The 20,839-nt window shown below is 50.4% G+C and overlaps 7 protein-coding genes across 7 annotated transcripts; 2 read left to right on the plus strand and 5 right to left on the minus strand.

Moving 5' to 3' along the window:
• Positions 1-146: 146 nt before the first annotated feature.
• Positions 147-1,353, plus strand: PFICI_05392 (uncharacterized protein; the record flags this gene model as incomplete). Its single annotated transcript, XM_007833973.1, has 4 exons — positions 147-819; positions 881-1,095; positions 1,164-1,256; positions 1,315-1,353. 4 exons carry the CDS (start codon positions 147-149, stop codon positions 1,351-1,353), a joined length of 1,020 nt encoding a protein of 339 aa, XP_007832164.1.
• A 436-nt stretch (positions 1,354-1,789) lies between these two features.
• On the minus strand, positions 1,790-3,190 carry PFICI_05393 (uncharacterized protein; the record flags this gene model as incomplete). Its single annotated transcript, XM_007833974.1, has 2 exons — positions 1,790-2,858; positions 2,916-3,190. The coding sequence occupies 2 exons, from the start codon at positions 3,188-3,190 to the stop codon at positions 1,790-1,792; spliced, it is 1,344 nt and encodes a 447-aa protein (XP_007832165.1).
• Positions 3,191-4,841: 1,651 nt separating this feature from the next.
• Positions 4,842-8,013, plus strand: PFICI_05394 (uncharacterized protein; the record flags this gene model as incomplete). The annotated part of the gene is made up of 2 exons (XM_007833975.1): positions 4,842-7,868; positions 7,954-8,013. The coding sequence occupies 2 exons, from the start codon at positions 4,842-4,844 to the stop codon at positions 8,011-8,013; spliced, it is 3,087 nt and encodes a 1,028-aa protein (XP_007832166.1).
• Positions 8,014-8,685: 672 nt separating this feature from the next.
• PFICI_05395 (uncharacterized protein) lies at positions 8,686-8,928 on the minus strand (the record flags this gene model as incomplete). Its single annotated transcript, XM_007833976.1, has 1 exon — positions 8,686-8,928. One exon carries the CDS (start codon positions 8,926-8,928, stop codon positions 8,686-8,688), a length of 243 nt encoding a protein of 80 aa, XP_007832167.1.
• A 2,604-nt stretch (positions 8,929-11,532) lies between these two features.
• Positions 11,533-13,035, minus strand: PFICI_05396 (uncharacterized protein; the record flags this gene model as incomplete). The annotated part of the gene is made up of 4 exons (XM_007833977.1): positions 11,533-11,723; positions 11,884-12,351; positions 12,412-12,749; positions 12,872-13,035. The coding sequence occupies 4 exons, from the start codon at positions 13,033-13,035 to the stop codon at positions 11,533-11,535; spliced, it is 1,161 nt and encodes a 386-aa protein (XP_007832168.1).
• A 633-nt stretch (positions 13,036-13,668) lies between these two features.
• On the minus strand, positions 13,669-16,129 carry PFICI_05397 (uncharacterized protein; the record flags this gene model as incomplete). The annotated part of the gene is made up of 9 exons (XM_007833978.1): positions 13,669-13,893; positions 13,949-14,623; positions 14,676-14,780; positions 14,831-14,977; positions 15,034-15,079; positions 15,158-15,417; positions 15,479-15,863; positions 15,917-15,980; positions 16,048-16,129. 9 exons carry the CDS (start codon positions 16,127-16,129, stop codon positions 13,669-13,671), a joined length of 1,989 nt encoding a protein of 662 aa, XP_007832169.1.
• A 418-nt stretch (positions 16,130-16,547) lies between these two features.
• On the minus strand, positions 16,548-19,962 carry PFICI_05398 (uncharacterized protein; the record flags this gene model as incomplete). The annotated part of the gene is made up of 5 exons (XM_007833979.1): positions 16,548-17,000; positions 17,059-17,745; positions 17,820-18,828; positions 18,887-19,632; positions 19,717-19,962. The coding sequence occupies 5 exons, from the start codon at positions 19,960-19,962 to the stop codon at positions 16,548-16,550; spliced, it is 3,141 nt and encodes a 1,046-aa protein (XP_007832170.1).
• Between the last annotated feature and the right edge of the window lie 877 nt (positions 19,963-20,839).

Here is a 20,839-nt window from a genome sequence, read left to right on the forward strand (position 1 = left end):
CAACATGGCGGGGTGGTGCAAGTCATATTGGTGTACGAGAAACAACTCGCAGTTCATCAAATAAACCGGATGGCCGCAAGTCATTTTTACTTCGCATACTACTCTCATATCAATAACCAGTTTCCAAAATACGAAATCGTATCAGTATGGCCATCGAAACACCCTTGTCCGAGAAACCAACGATCAATAGAGTTCCTCTATATGTGAATGATGGACTCTTGGCGCCTGATGAAGTCAAACTCCTGCGGCCATCGTATCCATCAGAGCCACTCGAGGTGCTCTGGAAACGCTACAGAGAAGATGGCTACATCTTTCTTAAGGGGCTGTTACCAAGGGAAGACGTTTGCTCGGCCCGAGGTTCCTACTTCCAACGTCTACAGCCCTGCGGCGTGATCGATCCGGACTCGGACCCACGCGATGGCATCTTCAACGCCTCGGGCGGCGCCAAGGCAGACTATCCCGGCGTAGGCGTCGAAGCGGGGAGCGGCGCCCCGGCCACCAGCAACGAGGAGCTCTTTACGGAGCTCGCGCTCAAGGCTCATACCGACGAGTGGTACATTGGATCTCCAGATGGTAAAACTCCCGGCCTTGTGAACCACCCGCTGCTACTCCAGTTTGTGGCCGACTTTACCGGCTGGGGTGACAAGACTTTGCCTATACGCCGGACTTTGTTGAGGAACAATACCCCTGGCAATAAAGCGATTGGTGTGCACTACGATCAAATCTTCCTGAGGTACGGCGAGCCGAGCGTCCTGACCGCTTGGGTGCCTGTTGGTGATATCGCGCTGGATGGAGGCGGGCTTATATATCTTGAAGACGGTGATTCTATCCCAATCACATGCGTCATTGACAGGTTGTGGGTACTGATGAGACAAAAAAGGCGACCAGCTGGGCAAACAGATTGAGAGCGAATGCACGGCCAAGGCCAAGGCCGCCGGTCTTGATGACGCTGAAGTGCGAAATGCTTTTAACAGTCAAATGATGAAGACAGGCTGGTTGAGTCCTGATCCGGCGAAGTTTGGGAGAAAGCACGGTAGAAAATGGCTCGTCACCGCCTACGAGGCAGGAGACGTTGTGTTACACTCGGCATATATGGTGAGACAGATGATCTTGCTTGTCCTGGTCATTGGTCTAACACGAGGCTGACTGTCAATTTATTCTAGATCCATGCATCCACCGTCAATCATGACAAGGAGGGACGAATCAGGGTAGGGACTGACTTGCGATTTGTCAACTCGGCCAGGCCGTGGGATACGGTACGTGATCAAGTATTTGTTTTTTTCTAGAATTTTTGATGCGCTAATTGCTTGTAAGCGTTGGTCAAACCACTTTACCTTTACAGATGGGTTATAAGGGTTGAACGACCGGTCTGTGGAGTGGAAAATGGATCTCCGAAGCAACATCATCTTGATACAGTCGGAAGCAGTATGTATACTATTCATTTGCGTAGTGGCAAATCATAGCCGTTCAGATTGTAAAAGAATTGGAGAAGATCTCTGCGGCATCCCATTTGGGAGTGGCAGCCAATGAGAAAGGCATGGTGGCTGCGCTGCAGCATTCCCTTGTCATGCTGTTCGCAGTGGGGAGCATGTGATAATATCAAAGGCATAAAAGAGTTTATCAATTCGTGGGGTTCTTTATTTCTTCTTTCTTCATCGTTACTTGAAATATTTAAAAACTATTTTAAACATTAATGACGCGTTGCGTCAATCATTTAGTTTGTCATGTGCCTCGTGTGTATATCGACCACTGATATCTAGCAAGCCTGAATGGTCGCATCAGTCCTTACTCAAAATTTTCCAGTCATTTTCATTCCCAACTTGAGTAGGTTCAACGCTCTTGGGCCAGTTAGGCCCCATGATAGGGACTTTTTCGTCTTCTGAGACGTGGTGGATTGGGTGGTGTTCCAATGTCCAATAGCCTGCTCAATGAGTGTGTTGTTGCCGATCACCTCGCCGAGAATATCTACAACTGAAGCGTTGCCACCGCCAGTAAGACTGTTGATTACGTCGCTGGCAAGTTTGATCACCGACGTGTAAGAGGTCACACGCTTGTTGTTGAGAATGTGCTCGACAAAGGGAATGTGCACGCCGTCTACCACGGTCGCATTGCCAGTCGCGTCGATCTGGATCTTGCCCTCGTTTAGGGCATCAGCTTGGGCATCTAGCACCTTGCCAAAGTTGGCCACGAGATCGTGCAGGTAGAGCTCGCCCGAGAAGTTGAGGGTATTGTTGCCGGGCGGCACGACCACGTTGAAGATGGTGATGAGCCCAAGTCTGACATCGCCAGAGTACAAGTTGAGCGAGACATCACCAAGACCGAGCGTCAGGGCTCCCCAGTTGGGTAGATTCAGCGTTCCCTTGATATTGGTGCCGTTCTCGAGCGCAGGATAAATCAGTGACAGCTCTAGAATTCCAAAGCCGTTGAGCTGGTTCAGAGAATAAACACTGATTGTTTTATCAATGTGCGCCTTGGAATGTAGCGCGCCGAGCCGAACTGTGGCATCACCTCGGACAGACATTGAGGTCTGAGCTTCATCAAAGACGTTATTGAACCAGTATTCTAGCTCCGTCTGATTTTGTATGGTGACTGTCTGGTTGGTTACAATAATGTTGGTATTTCCATCGATATGTACGGCAGGCAGATCAAGACTGATGAATGGTGAAAAGTCGGGCGTTTCGTGATTATATAACTGAAGCGTCAAAGGATCGAGATTTGCTGGTAATGGCGTGTCCAAGGATGTATTGAGGGAGACGGACATTTGCGTAGGCGACAAGGCAAGGAACGAGCCGCCATTGACTGGCAAATCTTGATCGTTGACAATGCGCTGCACTATGGCTGGTAATATCACCAAAAAGCTTTTTGCGCTGTTAGACTTGGTATTGCATAGAACATTAATTGTGGTAAGAACTTACAGAATTGGCAAAAGAATAGCCGCCAGTATTAATGCAGCCGCCAGATACCACCACTTGAACTTTCCACAATGGCGCTTCACCTTTTGCCTCTTTGTAAGTGGAACAGCTGGAGGCGCTTTCTCTTGGACATGATCTACTGAAGAAGAGTCGTCGGCACCAGTTGTTCCTGCAGTTGCTGCTGCTGCGGGTGCATTCTCGCCACGACCGCCGTGGACAGAAGTCCTCGGGGTATCTGGCTCAAAGTGCGATGTATTTTCGTGGAATACCGGTGCCATCTCGAACACTCACTTCGTAGTCGCTCTCCAGGCAGGGAAACACGAGCGAAGAAGAGGAGATGAGGAAGTGCTAGTCACTTTGACAGCGAGCGCAAGCACATGCCAGCAAAGCATCGATGGCGACGGCGGTGCCAGTCTGAAGATCCTGCTATCCCATGCTTTCTACAATGCACATTTGAACCGCGGCTCGCTCGTGCAGACAACGTACATGGCGCAGATCATGTCACTTTCTCGACCATATCATCACGACTAGCTCCACGTCTAGTGCACAGCTCGATACGATAGTTACAGTACCTCTGTGAAAGGTTTTTCTTCTCTTCCTTACTCCGCACGAACTCCTCTACATTTCGCGATCTGAACCTTGTCGATGGGCATTCACTAGAACAAGGGACCTGGTCATGCTTCTGTTTGCTTGAATCGCCATTGGTCGGAATACTATGCTACGCTCACCTCATCACTTATCAACTAATCGACGACCAATAGGGAGTTTGACGGGTTGCGGGGGTGCGGCACAGTGGGGTTACAATATTGAAGCTTTTCCGGATGCCGATCCTCACCTCCAATTGTCCCGACCGCGACATTCGGATATGGTGATGTGCTCCTCTGCCGGTCGCTGTGATATCATAGTGCGTTCAGCCTCTGGGGCTATACCCAACTCGCTCCTCTAGTGGACGTGCTTGTTTCCCTATTGGACGCGATACCCCAGACTTTGACCGGGTAGCCCAACGTTCTTCTTGGGGAGAAAGCGGGGTTTTCTTCTCCTTTGTTGGGTTGGCAAGGCGGCCTGTCGAGGCTAGAACAAGAGGCTGGGGCATCGCGAGCAAATGGTATGTTAGTCATGGCTCGATCTGGATAGCTTCAATAGGCGTATTCCCATTTGGTATTCTTTTTCAGCAGTGGACACGTGCTGGTGGTGGCACACACACGCGAAGAGGATATACTAGTTTAAGGCCGCATGGAATTCCCTGATTAAGCTTAATTAACAACTAGAGCAAGGGCTTTCGATTCATCTGTGTAAGTCGATTATTCCATCCCAGCTATAGTCTTCTCCGTCGCCTTATCGATATTGCTGTATATCAAGTGTGATATAGAACACCACAAAAGAGAGAGAGCACATAAAATGTTTCCCAGAGGAAAACGCGCGATTTTAGCGGTCAAGGCACAACCGGGATGCAAGGTCACCTGCATTCCTGTCAGCCCACCAAACACACATACACGCTCGACAGGGGATATAGTCGAGTTGAGCTATTGCAGCTGGGGCACCCCGGTCGTAAGCACTTCCTTTTCGGGAAGAAGCCGAGGAATCTGGGGTAAGCTAGAGCTAACATACACTGCTCAGGACCTGAGCTCTTATCCACTGCATGTGATTACCCCATGTCGTGCCTACGGGTAAAGTTCCCAACCTGGATAGGATCGTCTGCATCTTGTTGCAATTGGCAAGGCTACATTGATCATCTTCGTGATGGCTTGGGTGGGCATCATGACGAGCGACGTGTGGAAGAGGCGGCAGATATGTCTTTATTCTCGTCCTCCCTAGGTCGCGCGTTTTCCTCGATCTTTTCAGTCTGCTGCCAGGCTTGAATGGTTCTTCTTCTTCGTCGGGTGGAAAGGCCAAAGTTTCCTCAGTTTCTTTCAAGTTCACTCAGTCAACATGAGGTTCTCTAGGTTTCTTCTGGCCGCTCTGGCCCCAGCAGGTCTGCTTGCAGACAGCGCTGCCAGGACAATCTCCATATCTGAGCTAGAGCTCGATGCCTACTTGGCAAAACACAATCTGGCATTGGTTCCTCGGTCAGATCTTACAGATGCTTTGACTGAGCTCAATGGGTTGCTCAGAAAGAACAACCAACTCCAACAAGCCCGGACCAAAAAGAGGACTGTTCCTCTCTATCCACGGCAAAATAGCACTGGTTCCGGCTCCAGCTCCAGCTCTGGCTCTGATACCTCAACCACTGATGATTTGGGAGACATCATTGGAGACCTTTCCGGGCTAGGGGATTTGGGAGATATCCTGAGTAGTCTCACGGAGCTCATCACGCAGTTTGGCGACATTGCCGGTTACCTGAAGGCACTCCAGGGGCTGCTAAGCGATGAGTTCCTGCAGGCTCTTCATGATGCCATGATCTACTTGTCGGCAACACTTCAGCCGCCAATCCCGGATATCACCAGAGACATCCTGACAAAGACACAACCGCTCATCGACTTGCTGTCTTCGTTAGACTTGGAGGGCATTGTGGATGAGGTCAAGGACATAGACTTCCCCGGTCTCATCAAGGTGGTGCTGAGTCTCCTTACGACACAAAACCTAGCAGACATTCAAGCCCTCTTGACCAATGGCGCAGCACTGCTCACACCAAACTTTGTCAACGAGACGCAGGCCTTGATCGACGGCGCAGCTCCATTGCTCGCATCTCTGTCAGGCATTGACCTCAAGGGAGTGATAGACGCCCTATCTCCTCTCTTGACAGCCGACTCCATTCAAGGCTTGGTCACTCTGCTAGGCAACGCAGAGGCACTCTTGACCTCGGATACAGTATCTGCACTGCAGACAATTCTCACAAGCGTCCAACCACTTATCGATAGTTTATCCAAGATCGACCTTCAGGGTATACTGGATGCCTTGTCACCACTCCTGACTCCTGACTCCATTCAAGGTCTGGTCGGATTGCTAAGTAATGCCGAGGCTCTCTTGACCTCCGACACTGTGTCATCACTGCAATCCATCTTGGCAAGCGTACAGCCGCTTATAGACAGCTTGTCCAAGATAGACTTGCAAGGCATTCTTGATGCAATTACTCCGCTACTAACACCTGAGTCGGTGGACGGCATCGTCGGACTGCTGGCCAACGCTGAGAACCTTCTCACTTCGGACACGGTTACCTCGTTGAAACAAATCCTTGCCAGTGTACAGCCGCTCATCAACAGCCTATCTCAGATTGACCTCCAGGGCATTCTCGACGCCTTGGCACCACTCCTAACGCCAGATTCCGTCAACGGTATCGTTGGCTTGCTAGGTAACGCCGAAGATCTGCTTACTTCTGATACGGTCACGTCGCTCAAGACAATCCTGGCCAGTGCACAGCCCCTCATCGATAGTCTCGGCAAGATTGACTTGCAAGGCATCCTCGATGCGCTGGAGCCGCTATTGACCCCGGATTCTGTGAATGGCATTGTCGGTCTGTTGGGCAATGCTGAAGATTTGCTTACATCGGATACGGTGTCCTCGCTCAAGACCATTCTTGCGAGTGCCCAACCACTAATCAACAGTCTGGGACAAATAGACCTTCAGGGCATCTTGGATGCTGTGGCCCCACTATTGACCCCAGAGTCGGTCCAGGGCATTGTCGGGCTCCTGGAGAACGCAGAGTCATTGCTTACGCCAGACCTGGTATCGCAAGTGCAGTCTCTGCTCTCCAGTGCCGCACCGCTCCTCCAGAGTCTAGGCAAATTGGATCTTCAGGGTCTGATTGACCAGGTTACGCCTATACTCAATGAGCTCAGCCAGCTCGACCTCAAGAGCCTCTTTGATGCCATCAGCCCGTTGCTCACGTCAGACTCCATCAAGGGCATTGAGGGACTCTTAACCAACGCCGAAAACCTGTTGACTTCTGATTTCGTTGATGAGACAAAGTCACTCATCTCTGGCGCGGCTCCGCTGTTGGCCACGCTTGGCTCCGTCGATCTTCAAGGCTTATTGGATCAGGTTGCACCTTTGCTGAATAGCCTGAGCAAGATTGATTTGCAGGGACTGTTTGATGCCATCTCGCCACTGCTCACGACTGACTCTGTCAATGGTATTGTCGGTCTCCTCGGTAATGCTGAGAATCTTCTGTCAAGCGACTTTGTTGATGAGACAAAGACTCTCATTGCCGGTGCTGTACCTCTCATCTCGGCCCTCAGCTCAATTGACCTGGGCAGTTTGATTGACCAGGTTTCCCCGCTTCTCAGCGCTCTGAGCAAGATTGATCTCGTTGGACTTGTGAACCAACTCCAGCCCATCCTCAACGCACTGGGCAAGGTTGACTTGTCCCAACTCATTGACCAGATCGAGCCAATTCTGAACTCAGTCAGCCAGATCGACCTGGTCGGTTTGGTGAACCAGATTACTCCACTCCTGAACTCGCTTGGAAAAGTCGACCTATCTGCTCTAATCGACCAGGTTGAGCCGATATTGAACTCACTCAGCCAGATTGATCTTGCTAGCCTAGTCAAGCAGGTGACTCCAATCTTGAATTCGCTTGGCCAGATCGACTTGCAAGGCATCTTTGACTCGATTGCACCACTGCTGACCCCATCCTCGGTTGATGGCCTAGTCGGCCTCGTGGACAATGCCGAAGACCTCTTGAGCAGCAAGTTTGTCAACGAGACCCAGACCATTATTGGCGGCGCCGTCCCCTTGATCGCCTCCCTGAGCCAGATTGACCTGCCCGCCCTCATCAAGCAGGTCACGCCGCTCCTCAATGCCCTGAGCGAAGTCGACCTGAGCGGCCTCGTGAGCGCCGTGAAGCCGCTCCTCAGCGCCCTCAACCAGATTGATATCCAGGGCATCGTGGACGAGATCACACCGCTCATCACGCCCGCCACCGTCGAGCAAGTGGTGCTGTTGCTTACCAACGCGGGAGACCTATTGTCGACGACTTTTGTGTCGCAGACGCAAGAGCTGATTGGTGACGCTACACCTGTAAGTCTATTTTTCTTCTTCTATTTGGTCAAGTCTACAATTATTGTATCCGCGACTGCATTGCTAACTTTTTTCTTTTCACTAGCTCGTCGCGTCAGTGTCGGACTTTGCCAACGCCATTTTGCAGGCGCTCATGTCGCAATGATGATGAGATATCAAGAGGTATACGAGCTTGCGGGGACTGGGAAAAAGGGTAAACCCAATCATCGTTGAAGCATTATACAATGGTATTAATGATTAATGTAATGAGAATCACGAGCATATTTATACAAAACGTGAAAGTTCAAAATAACAGTTGAAATTGATAAAATATAAACAGTGAAAAAGTTAAAACGGTCCTTGGTGTTGATGTTTATGTATGCGTAGCCCGGCTTGACAAGTCCCACATACCAAGGACCCTTCCAAACATCAAGAATGGTTTGGGAAGAGAAGTGAAAAAAAGAAAGTCATGGGCCTGTTGCTCCGATATCTTGCAAAGTGTCCTGCCTCCACACAACTTCCCTCAAAAAAAGGCTCTCCGACCCTGTGCAGAGAGAGCATCCGGCTCCTGCGACCGACCTCCGAACTTTTATATCCGACTGCTACATGGTAGCAACAATTACTCAACGATTGTTGTAGAGGCATTTGTGGTAGTATTGAGTGTTGTTTACTCTTTCTTATGAAGTCTCTTTGGGTGGATTGAGACTTCACGTATAGTTGACCTTTTTTTCACTCATCCAAACCACGCAACCCTGTACGAGTCGTTGGCGCCGCCGTATTCATGGTAGTTTCTACCCTTGGGACTGAGACGGACGGCACATGATTTGTTGCCGACATTCTAGTCGCGTCCGGGGACGCGCAAAGCGATGGGGTGGCTCCTCATGGCTCTCTTGATGGCAGCGGAAGACGCGGTCTCGTTGGTGGCAGCCGTGGTGGCGTTGGTGGAGGTGACGTTGGCAGTCTCGCCCGTGATGTTGGCACGAGGGAAGTATAGACCCCGGAGGACGTTCTCATGCGGGATAGCCAGGGCGGCGTGGAGCATGGCAAAGAGCATGAAGACGATGGCAAAGAAACGGGCCATTTTGTCTGATGTGAGCTTGGGGAGGTAGGCTCTTTGTTTTTTTTGTTTTGTTTTTTCCGCTTGGGAGGGAAAAAATGGGTATATTCGGTCAACGAGTGATTTGGGAACGAAGCGAAAAAGAGAGTGAGCGTCTAAATCGTCAACGACTGACTACTGTGCTGTTGTATAAAGAAGCTTCTGCTTGGGGAACAAGAGACAAAATAGACGAAATGGGAAAGGCCCAACCACCTCATCTTATACCCACCGGACACTCATCGGAGCTCGGGGTTTGTATAGATGGAGGGCCAGTTCATATCGATGACACCATCTTTGGGATGTTTCTTCAACGACTCATCTGCAGGCTCTCGAGTCAATAGTTAAACTTGCTGCGTCTACGATAAGCTGCCTTCCCTATGCACTGCCTATGCTTGTGGCTTGCTGCCTTTGCATGGCGTCGATCGCACATAATCCCCTTATACGGCCCCGGACCGAGTCAAGCCCCCGGGCTGCATTAGTCTGGCCATGTCAAAACGGCCGGCTCTGGCACCGTCGCCGCATAAGCAAGCTGTGGTCTTCGGCTCTTGAGTAGCTTTGAGTAGTAGCCCTCGACCTAGAAAAAGTTAGAGACCCTCCAATTGCAATGGGCAGTCGGAGCTTTCACGCCCATTTCTAGAATCTCTAGTGGATACCATTGGCAATTCTTGGCCTCATATAGCAAGTCTTGGCCCCGTGTAGCCGCTGAAAGCTTCTTCACATTAGTCATGGATGCACAACACCCACCAAACCATTTCCGGGGGCCGCCATCCCGTCGGCAGAACACACACACACAGACTACCCAAAAAAAGTCTGAACGTTTTGCCACGGTCCTTGGGTCCCTCGCATCGCACAGCCCTCTCTTGCTGATAACGACGTTGTAGTAGGCAGCTAGCGGTGGCACTTATGCGCGGATAGGGAGCCGAGTCCAGGTACAAGATTTCTTGGCTCGTTGCGGAACAAGTGATCAGCGCCTTGTCTGATGTAACCGCCTTGGTGCTTGATTCTCGCTTCCCTGGATTCAGCTCAGTCTGTGCAGCCAGCCCACCTAGCCGAGCACGAAAGGAACAAAAAAGCGCAATCGCAGCGATTTGATTAGGCTTGCTTGGCTGGCCTGATAGGCAAGTGGATGAAGAAAGCCCACGCTTATGCAGGAACATCTGTGTAACCCAGGATCCAGATGCCTTCTCGACCTTGCTTAGACTTGCGCACCAAACGCCATGAGACGAAAATATTGGATGATTTTTTTTTTTTTTCGCTCCCTCTTCTCTTCGTTTGTCAAGGTTGTCGTCTGAAATAAGCAGAATGATACGAGCGGCTTGCGCTTATTAACAGACCCATAAGCATGTTCGTTACCTATAACCCAAAAACAGCGCGTCCGTATCTGCCCGGACAAAGCCTAAGCTGGACTCCGCAGCGCAGTGCGGCGACGGATTGGGGCTGCATTTCGGGATCGGGAGGCGTTCGTTTGGTGCGGGTCCACTACGTTTTGGTGCAGGGTAACGAAAACGCCCACTATGTATAACCAACAACTATAAACAAAGCTCCATTTCTTTCCCTTTTTTCTTTCTTTCTCGTTTGGCTCGACGTTGAGAAGAAAAGACGCTTCCAGCCTTAATGCAAAAGGCAGAAAAATAAGATAAAATGCATACACTAGCAATTGTGCATCTCGGTCAAATTTCTGAATTTGTGCCACGCTTTAGCAAGAGCTACACACAACTTATTCCCACCTGTTAGCACGTTCTTTTTTTTTTTTTTCCAGCCAGGGGGTGGGATCCCCCCCAGATAACCACACATACAGCCAAGCGCGCCTGGCAGCATTCGTGTTTTCAGCCGGCTTGGCGTGGGAATAGGCGTGGGAGGTTGCATTTTTTTAGAGCTGAGCCAAAGCAAAGGGACTCACTCATCCATGTCCACTGAGACGAACCATACAAATAGAGATGCGAAGAACAAACACGTTTCCAATCCCAACAGATTCTGCAATCGTGGCGGCATCTACATGTCATTTCCTTCCTCTTGACTCCCAAAAATACTACACATCACCTTCAGCCACATATGCAGTATGCAGGTGGTGCAGAAGACAATATCCATCTGGTTGGGGTGCCACAGATAGGTGATTGACGGATGATTTTCTCACCTAGGAGTTGTGCATGCATCCCACCCCTTCCCACTGTCCATGTATTGCTGCTGCTGCTCTACTGTGAGCATGTACCAACTTTTTCTAAGTTTGCAAGATAAAGGCAGATCCAATCGCATCCACAATCCTCCCGAGATAAGAAGACGGAGAAACTTTTTGTTGAGCTCCGACGTGCACCCAGAGGGAGGAGGGAAGGAGACAAGAAAGAAAGAAAAAATCGATATTATGTGAGTTCAAGGTAAAATAAAATAAAATAAAATAATTGAGTTGGGCAGGTCAAAGTATTGATATCTATGATACAGGACGATCTAGACTCTGTAGATCAGTTACAGCTTCGCAGATCCGATCGGCAACTCGGCTGGCCCTCGCGACGCCATCGATCAAAACGCGTTGTGCACATCGTATCGCATTCTTTTGCACCTCTTTGCCAAGGAAATAGACAGAGGCATGCCGTCTTACTGGAGGTGCTCTTGGTGCTCACTCAACACGATCGTCTCTAGTGGCAGTGGCACTGCAGGTGAGCCCCAGGCAAACATTTGTACTTTTCGCTCCCCGTCATATCTGTTGGCGTTTCTCGACTTTCTCACGGCCTCGGCACCGCGTTTGGTAACCTTTTCGTGATATTCCGCAATCATCTCGGGCAAGTCTAGTGAGGGTGCAGAGTGAGCGCTACTACTAAACACCTTGGCCAACAAGATGGCATCCGTCATGGCATGTATGCCCCCCTCTCCTCTGACTGCAGGAAAGATAATATCAGCGACGGACTTTCTTCCATGATACTGCTACTATAATGAGTTTTGCCTTACAGGGGGTCATGGGGTGAATGGCGTCGCCAAGAAGCGCGATGCTTCCCCGGGGCAAACTCGAGATCATCTCCGAGTCTCGGAAGACAAACTCGTCGTCTCGTATACCGTCGGCCGTGGTCAGCTCGACGATCTCGCGGAGCTGCGGGTCAAACGGCGCGAGGGCCTTCTGGACGTATGCGAGCTTATCTTTGCGCGAGGCCGTTCGCAGCCAGTGACCAGGTGTACCCACGTCGGCATCGTCCTCCATGTGAAACCAATAAAAGTCGCCAGACTGTCCATCCGGGGCGACTTGCTGCAGGCCGACAAAGGTCCTCGAGCTGACGCCAGGCGACGCGATGTAGCAGCTGTGACCCAAGCTGAGCTGGCGTTCCATGGCTGCTCCCGACAGTTTGACGTCGCCTATGATGGTGGCGGTGGGAACAATGTTGAGCACTTCGTGGTTGGAGCGTTGCATCAAATGCTCTCTCACTGCACCTCGTTATCAGTCATGGTTCTTCTTCTCGTAAGTCTCAGAGCTTTGCAACAGACCGGTGCTGTTGACCCCGTCTGCGCCAACTACAACGTCTCCCGTGGCGCATGTGCCATCTGCAAACTCTACAGTCACCTGCCCTGCATCGGTATTATCGATATGCACTAGGTGCTTGCTCCATTGGATGGGAATATCTGTCGCGAGCCATTGCCTCAGTTTGGGCCGGTTTGCTCGCAGACAGGGCGTTTCGGGAGTATCCTGCACGCCTACCCGCTGGTTGACTGCGCCCGTGTAGAAGCATATTTGCGTACTCAGGTCCAGCGGCGTTAAGTGGTTGACAGCCTTGCGAAGATTGGGCAAATCCGATGGTACTGCATTCTCGAGTTCCTTGAGGATACTATGCGCAGACAAGGTAAAGAGCGCTTGATTAGCATGTTGCACCACAGGGATTCTCGCCAAGACACGCAATGCGACAGAGAATGTCGGCTCAACCGGAAAGTGATGTTACAGAGTACATACGTATGAAGTCCTATAGCCCACCCTTGCGATCGGGCTTGCTCACTGTTATCGCGTTCAAAGACGTCAAATGTAATACCTTGTTTGCGCAAGCACTGAGCCAGCGTCAAGCCGCCCAAACCGGCTCCAATGATAAGAACATGCGGTCGTTTATTGATTGATGCCATTATGCGTGTTGATTACTTGATTTCTAATCATCTGTACTCACCAATATCAAAAATCTCACGATTGAATGGCATCATTTATACCATTCAAGAACAGTGGTGATAGATGGGTGAAAAATGCAGACGTCATGTCGGGCGTTGGACTAGTCGCGAGGCCGGCCGGTGACTATAATTGTGCGACGAAGTTTTAGGTGAACGTGGAGGACTTAGTATTAGTAGGAACAAGTTCATTTCGGCCCTTGGCCCCGGCCTTGTCTCCTACAGCAACGGCGCTGTGCTCGGTCGCCGCCCAACCTATCGGCAGTAAGAGGATTATCACCGGCGACCGGGGATTCGTAACTCGGTGCTAGCATGGGATGCTTCGGATATTGATGAATTGCACTCCGGCCGAGAAATCTAACATCGTGGAACATCTCAAGACTTTCTTTGCAGTGAATTTTGCTTCCTTCACAATGTCCTGCGTGGAATATGTCGCGATTACCCTAGGCTTCGTCTTTGACACAAGTCGTCTAACTAAGGTTATATAGGTGCCTAAAAACGGGCCAATTAAGCCCGTCTTACAGGCAAGATTCGTGTAGCGTCATCCTTTGATAGCTATTCTATCTTGGAATAAAGTACGGGCAAATGAGTACTATTTTAGACAGCCTGGCCCTCAGTCTCTGCTTCTTTCTGGTCCTTCGGCGACGGCGATTCGGGAGATGGTGTTTCCCGGGAGTTCGGCGTGATTGCGCCTTTGCCTCCTGTGCCGCGAACCACGGTCCAAATCTGTCGATAGCCACCATCAAGAATTGGGTAGACGTTGCTGACAATTAGAGTAAACCAAAGATATACGAAAGCAACCACCATCCAAGCAGTAAAGAACTTTGTCGCGGTCAGCTACAAAATCTCTCGAAATATTGATCGGGAAGGCTCATACATTCTTGGAAAAGACCATTTTTGCGCCGTACATGGGCAGGGGCCACAAAAGCGCGTGTCCCGTGATGGTGAGTACCGACCAGAACGCAGCCCACCATCGCATTTTCTTCATGTATTGTACTCTTTCAGGACTCGACCACGAAACGTTGGTATCGCCATTCGTTTGCACCCTTTTGATCTTTTGGAAAATGTTCCAATCAAAAGACTCGGGCTGTGCAAGGGAGATCGCAACAGACACTGGTAACGGGACCAAAAAACCAGTAACGCAGCCGAAAAGACACGGCATTGTACCCCCGGTGGAGGTGATGGACACCTCTCCATAATATGCATAGGCCGTGCCGAACCAGACCGAGAAGCTGCAAATAATCCCAACAATCGGGGATGCAATGGCCGCCATTCTCGTCTGGCCCTTCCAAAAGAGTGTGAAGCAAGTGGGAAAGACGCCAGGATTGACCACATTCCCAATGGCGTACAAGAGCCAAGACATGTCCACTCCTCCATAGTGGAATGCTGTAGCCAGAGTAGATATCACAATCGAGGTCAAGATCACTCCGAGATGCGACCATCGAATCAGCTGCTGGTTGGATGCATTCATGTTGATATAAGTACCGTAAATATCAAAAGAAATGATTGAGCTTGTAGCAATCATTTGTGCAGAAGCGATTGATGTCGATGCCTCATATCATTGTTAGCAATATGATTGTTAATCTATCCAAAACAGTGCGTACCATGAAGATTGTCAATAGAATGGCGACACAGCCAGCTTGGCCGGCGACAGCTTGGGTCACGTATGGTAGAACCAAACCACTGCTGATCTCTGTCTCGGTCATCATCTGTACAGAATTAGTACCAGTTCCGGTAATTTGACACAGGAATGGCACACTCTTGGGTAGATTGGAAAAGCTGGAGTCTGCTCCAAGACCAACGCAGCGAGTCCCACTACGGTCCCGACTGTCCATGGCACCGAAAATGAAGCCACGCCACCCAGTACGTATCCCGGCACAGCAGCAGCAACGTCGGCGGAAAAGCCCTAGATGTTCATTTTCAGTTTCTGAATACGCTATCATCAAGGTCTCAAGAACCAACCTTTTGCCAAAATCCAGTGTCCATAATGACACTGCCAAAGTTGGAACTGGTATCAGTTAGCCATTTATTCTGGGCAAGACAGCTTTTCGAAGCTGTGCAAGTCTAGAGGACCACAGAAACGTACATCACATGGAGGATACCAAAATACAGGCACCCATCACTCCGCATGGTGAGGTGGCTGCCTTGCCAATTGCCAGCCACCGAGCTCTCTCGATCTCTGGCCATTATACCATCGTATAGAGCACCAATAGAGCCAATCTCGGGGGCGGTGATGACTTTGATCGTGAACCAGCACAAAATGATCATAATGACAAATGTGTGCACAAAGTCGGTCAGAAAGGTCGCGCGGAGACCTCCAAAGTAGGTGTAAATAGCCACTCCAAGCTGAAATAAGTCAAAATCAGGATGCAAGTGACTTTTTCTTTGAGTACGGAAGTTTTCTCACCGGCATTAGATATATGCTTGCTAGGATATGCATTCCCGTCAACGATGTGACGGCAGTACCAGCACCCAGCAGCATGCTGGAGAAGACGAGCATATTATTGACGAGGCAGAACACGATCCAGAGCACATGAGCCACGGCGCCATACCTCTTCTTGACCAGCTCCAGAAGGGTATGCGCGTGCGGCGCCCGACGTTTGGCCTCGATGGAAATGAGGGACAGGAAGCACACAGTGGTGCTGGCCGAGGCTCCCCACCATACCCCTAGGGCGACGCCGTATCGATACGTGAGCAACGACGCGCCCAGCAGCGCGGTGCTGTATAGCCACGAGGAGATGACGGCGGCGGCTGTCAGGCCCGTCCCGACGCTGCGATTAGCCACCATAAAACTAGAGGAGTATGTTTTAGTGTTTAATTTGTAATACTTTACACTTGAGCTCACGTTTCTGTAGAGTGATTATCCTCATGGAGAGTTTTCTTCATTGCTCTGGTAACCCAGATCATACCTGGAGCGAATCAGCATATTCTTCTTTGGAATGAAAGCAGAGGGCAGTATCGGCTGAAATAGCTTACCGAGAGCAAATACTGCGCCAAGCCCGACGACAACGCCATATCCGGCGCTTTGAGGCAGCGGAGGAACTGCTTGGGTTGACATGACCACTACTTTGTGCTGGCAGATTGTTTATTTCTTTGTGAGCAAGATAAAATGCAATCTGGATTTCTATTTCCTTCTATCTGATATATGGTTCCTCCATCGTGACCGTCATGTACTTGTATACTGGCCGGGCCGAGCTGGTCTTATTTCCGGGAATACGGCATATCTCAGGGAATATTACGTGCGATCACGACGTGCATGCTTGTGGGGCAATACGGCAGCAACAATCCGATATGAATGTTTGTCTCGGTCATCGATATAATACATCGTCGCCTTAATTTGGCCCAGGTGTCGTTGTACAAGGAGCATGAAAAGCGCAGCTTGGAGTGGTCACTGGGGCGAAGAAATCGCGTTCTTGAATGCAATTTGTATTGTATTGTTCTATGTATAGGGTCGTCCTCAAAGCATGAAAAACGCTCTACCAATATCGTTGCAAACGCCCCAGCATCTTCTTGACATATTCAGTTTCTGTCACGTCTGGCAGCTTCTGCAAGGTAGGACTGTCCCTCTGTGTCTTTTCCGTCAAATACAAGAGGTCGCCACCAGCCTTATCGCTCTTGCCGGTTCCATATTTGCTTTCGAACCACTGCAGCAGTTTGATCGGAGGGTTCTTGGACGGATCTTTTTCCGAATTCCTCAGACGCTCCATCCACTCTCCTGGCGGTAGTGCTTCAAACTCCAGACCCGCTTCACGGAGAGCAGGATGCAGCTCCTTGGCGTAGTGGAACCTCCTGGGATTGAGGACATGGTAGACCAGGTCAGTATCTGCGACGGTCTTCTTTGTGACTTCTTCCAATGATCCACCTCCAATGACGCCAGCTAGCTCTAGAATAGTGGTCGCAGCCAGGTCGACGGGAAGCCATGATGTTTGCTGTCAAAGATGTTAGCATAAAGCTGCCCAATGACGACAGAACAAGGAGGGAACCAACCTCATCAAGCTGTGGCAGAGCACCTGTCGTTTTTGCCGTTTGTATCATGAGAGCCATCCCTTCTGTGGCATTCCACTCGCCAACACGTGTATCTGCGACCAACTGGCCGATGCGCAGTACTCGCGCAGGCGCTCCAAAGTTGCGCGCCGCATTGATGGTGATGTGCTCACCAACATATTTCGACCTTCCGTACCCAGTCTTTTGAGCATACTCGGGAATTGCCACGGGGGCTTCCCTGACGGTACCGGGACGCGGAGACCCGGCGCCGGCTGAAACAGACGAGCAGAAGAAGAAGCGAGCGGGGTTGGTCGTGTCTACAGAAAGACACAGCTGGATCAGATTGTGAACACCGCCTATGTGTTGACTTTCAAAGCTCTGCACGGGAATGTTAAAGTTGACAGCCCAAGCGCTGTGTATCACCAGGGTAAGAGTTGACTTCAAATCAGCCAGTCTCGTGGGGCCGAGCCCTAGGTCTGACTGGCCGAGGTCACCAGCAATTGGTATGACTTTTTGTTTCTCCTCGGGACTGAGGTCAAGACCTCGGACCGCAAGAGACTGCAGTATACGTTCGAGACCAGCCTCATCTGACTTTGCTCTCACCACAGTCCATACGGCGGAGACATTCGGTCTCGACACCAGTTGAGCAAGCATGTGGGCTCCAAGGCCACCGGTTGCCCCGGTAAGCAACTAATGCATTTTGTCAGAAACGAGACACATGCAAAGGTATCTTCCCATTTCCATGGTACATGGTAGTTACTTACGACGACCTCCGTGTTTGGTAGGGGCTTTCCATTGCCCTTGTGTTGTTCAAATGTAGAGTACTTGTCAATTAGATCCTGCATTACCTGCAGCTCATCATGAGTTTGAACGGAGGTTCCTTCTCTCAGTGACTCGAGATGCTTCGCCAGCGCACGAACACTACCGGTTTCATAAATGATATTCTGACCCAAGTCGGAATGTCTCCCGCCAAGGTCAAGCTTGGTACGGATAATGTTTCTCAGCTGGATGCACATCAAGCTGTCAACACCAGCCGCAAAGAGGTCATCCTCGGCCGAGACGTCGGCGCCAATTTTAATCTTGAGATTGAGGAGCAAGAAGTTTTCAAGTTCCTCCCCGGAAAGCTTCAGACTTCCGCCTTGTTCGGGCTCAAAATTGGCATATGCCTGCTCAATCTCGCTTGCAAACTTCTTGTACGTGGCCAATCTGATGAATGTCGCCTTGTCCGTTTGGGGAAAGATTGTATCGGCCGGCATGATGACTACCAGCTCGCGGGAAATGTGAGAGTAGGTTTCGGCTCTGCTGTTCGCCTCTTCTACCACGGGCCAGACCTTTTCAAAGAACTCCTCCTTGGATAGCCCTGCTGCATTGTCTGCGGGAATGATCAGAATACCTGGACACTCTTTGCCTTCACCAAACACGATTGCGTCCCGAACATGACGATTTTGCCGAACATGCCCCTCAATTGGCAGAGGCAAGACCTTTTCTCCATTGATCAAAGTGAATCGATCATCCAAGCGGGAGGCATATTTCCACAAGCCAGGACGGCTCTTGTGTCTCGTAAACAGGTCTCGCGTTCGGAACGAATTCGGTGGGTCGTCTGAATTGATGGTACTCTTGGAGGGCAGACCATCGAGAGCTACACATTCATACAGACCCGGGGAGATTTCGTCCATGAGCACATAGGGCTCGGACGGCTTGATCAAGCGCAGATAACTCCAATCCTTGTCGTCCGGATATCGAGCCGAGGTCATGAGTCTCCCTGTTTCGGTCCTTTCACAGAGTGAGTACAATGATCTATGTCATGGAGTCGCGAGTTGGGAAGACCTACGATCCGTAGTTGCCCACTAGATAGACGCCTTTTTCAGTAAGAAGGTCGCCTAGACTGTCAGGACATCCACTCCCGGCATACAGGACCATCTTGACTGCCGCAAGAGCGCGAACGCCCTCTTCGCTTTCGGCCAGGAGCTTGATGACATATGGAACCGAATGCAAGAGCTCTGGCTGGATATGATTCAATACCTGCACGAGACCGGACCCTGTCAATGGGAGCTTAAAGTTTGTTATGTACAGCGGTTTTCTCGAGTGGATGGATCTGAAGAGTTCCAAAACGCCATGCGCATGAAAGAGGGGTGAGGTGATGACGGCCTTCATGCCCATGTTGGTAGCGAATGTACTGAGACAATTGCCATTGCTCAGGAAAATCGGCTTGGGCAGCCCCGTTGACCCCGATGAATGGAGAATAATGGCAATCTTTTTGCGCTCTGCCTCGGGGTTATACACCCGCGAGACCTTGGGAGCCACGACGCCATAGTAGTCGGAATGCTGCAAAAGAGGCAGAACGGTGATTTCTCTCACTTTTGCAGTCTCTGCCAAAACCGCATCATAGGTCGGAGTCGATAAAACCGTGTTGCAATCTGTCAATTTCAAGAGTTGGATGATGGCCGGACTTGGGAGCCGGGTTGAAATGAAGAAGACGGTATAACCCAAGCGGAACAGCGCCAAGGTAGTGGCAATAACATGGAACCCAGACTGCGCTAGAATGCCCACGACAGGCGGTTTTGTGAGGGACGGATCCTGCATCGACCCGCAATGGTTAGTGCTAATAATGGCTGGCGACGGCGGCGGCCAGCAGAGCGCCAAAGCTTGCTAGGTACTTACCACTTCCGCCAGGCCGAGCTGCTTGAGTTTCTGGGCTGCTGCATCGGCATAGAGGTCGCAACTCTTTGCGCTGTGCTCTTCAAAGTCTAGGAGGCCTTCATTTGGATAACCCAGCATGGGGAGATCCCCCATCTCCTCGGCACGTGCCCGGATCAGCTCATCTATAGTGGCGAGCGGAGGCTTTGACGAGTCTACATGTTGAGATGCGCTGAAATCAATGCTGCCGATCGCTACGGGCGGAGACATCTTGACTGACAAAGAGCGACCCCGACAATCACAAAACAGGAAAAGCCAAACTTTGGATCGGCCCAAGTAGAGAATGTATGGATATCTAGTCCTGAATTGAGTTTCAAAGTCATCGAGCCAGTATTTAAATAGCCAGTATGCCAAAGAGGAGGTCGTTCGACTGATCGTGTACAGTATCCGAGCATCAAATGATACTGTATTCACTGCGCGCAATTGGAAACGGATATGTATTTCCACGGCAGAAGAATTGATAACGAACCAACCGAATACGGACTGTTTATTCTCATATAGGTTCTACATAAACCTGGAAAAGTTGATTGGCAGCCAGCGGGCGACATCTCCAATATTGGCCTTGTCATTCTTCTCAACCACAAACAGACATGAAGAGAGCAATGACCAGCAATTCCGTAGTGCCACTGCCATTTACTGACAAAATCCTCTCACACCCACAGTGTAAAAATAGTAGTAAAAGGAAAATGTCGTGTCCGGCGAGAACGTATCATGTGTGTGGGAACAATGATGCAAGTCGATCTCTTCATAATAACTCTGGTATCCCGTGCAGCCCGGATCGAGAACACAAAGCTCGTGACAGGTATATTCGGAAACGGAGTTGAAAACGTCGTACCATGTGACGTTGGCACCAGAGACTTGATCGCTGCACTTGACCAAGAAATCGTCGGCACACAGCGTAGGCTCCTCGCCGCTGGGACATATAAATGTCCGTTCTGGAGCTCCGGTAGGGGTTGGCACCGTTGTAGTCGTAATTGTTGAAGGTGGTGGGAGAGTGACTGTCGTTGTGGGCGTCACGCAGCTGGTTGCTGCTGTGGCAGAGAAAGTTACGGGAGCACAATCGTCTCCAAATATTATGTCCGAGTCT

This window comes from Pestalotiopsis fici (assembly GCF_000516985.1).
Source record: "Pestalotiopsis fici W106-1 unplaced genomic scaffold PFICI_Scf_3, whole genome shotgun sequence".
Taxonomy (NCBI): Eukaryota; Fungi; Ascomycota; class Sordariomycetes; order Amphisphaeriales; family Sporocadaceae; genus Pestalotiopsis; species Pestalotiopsis fici.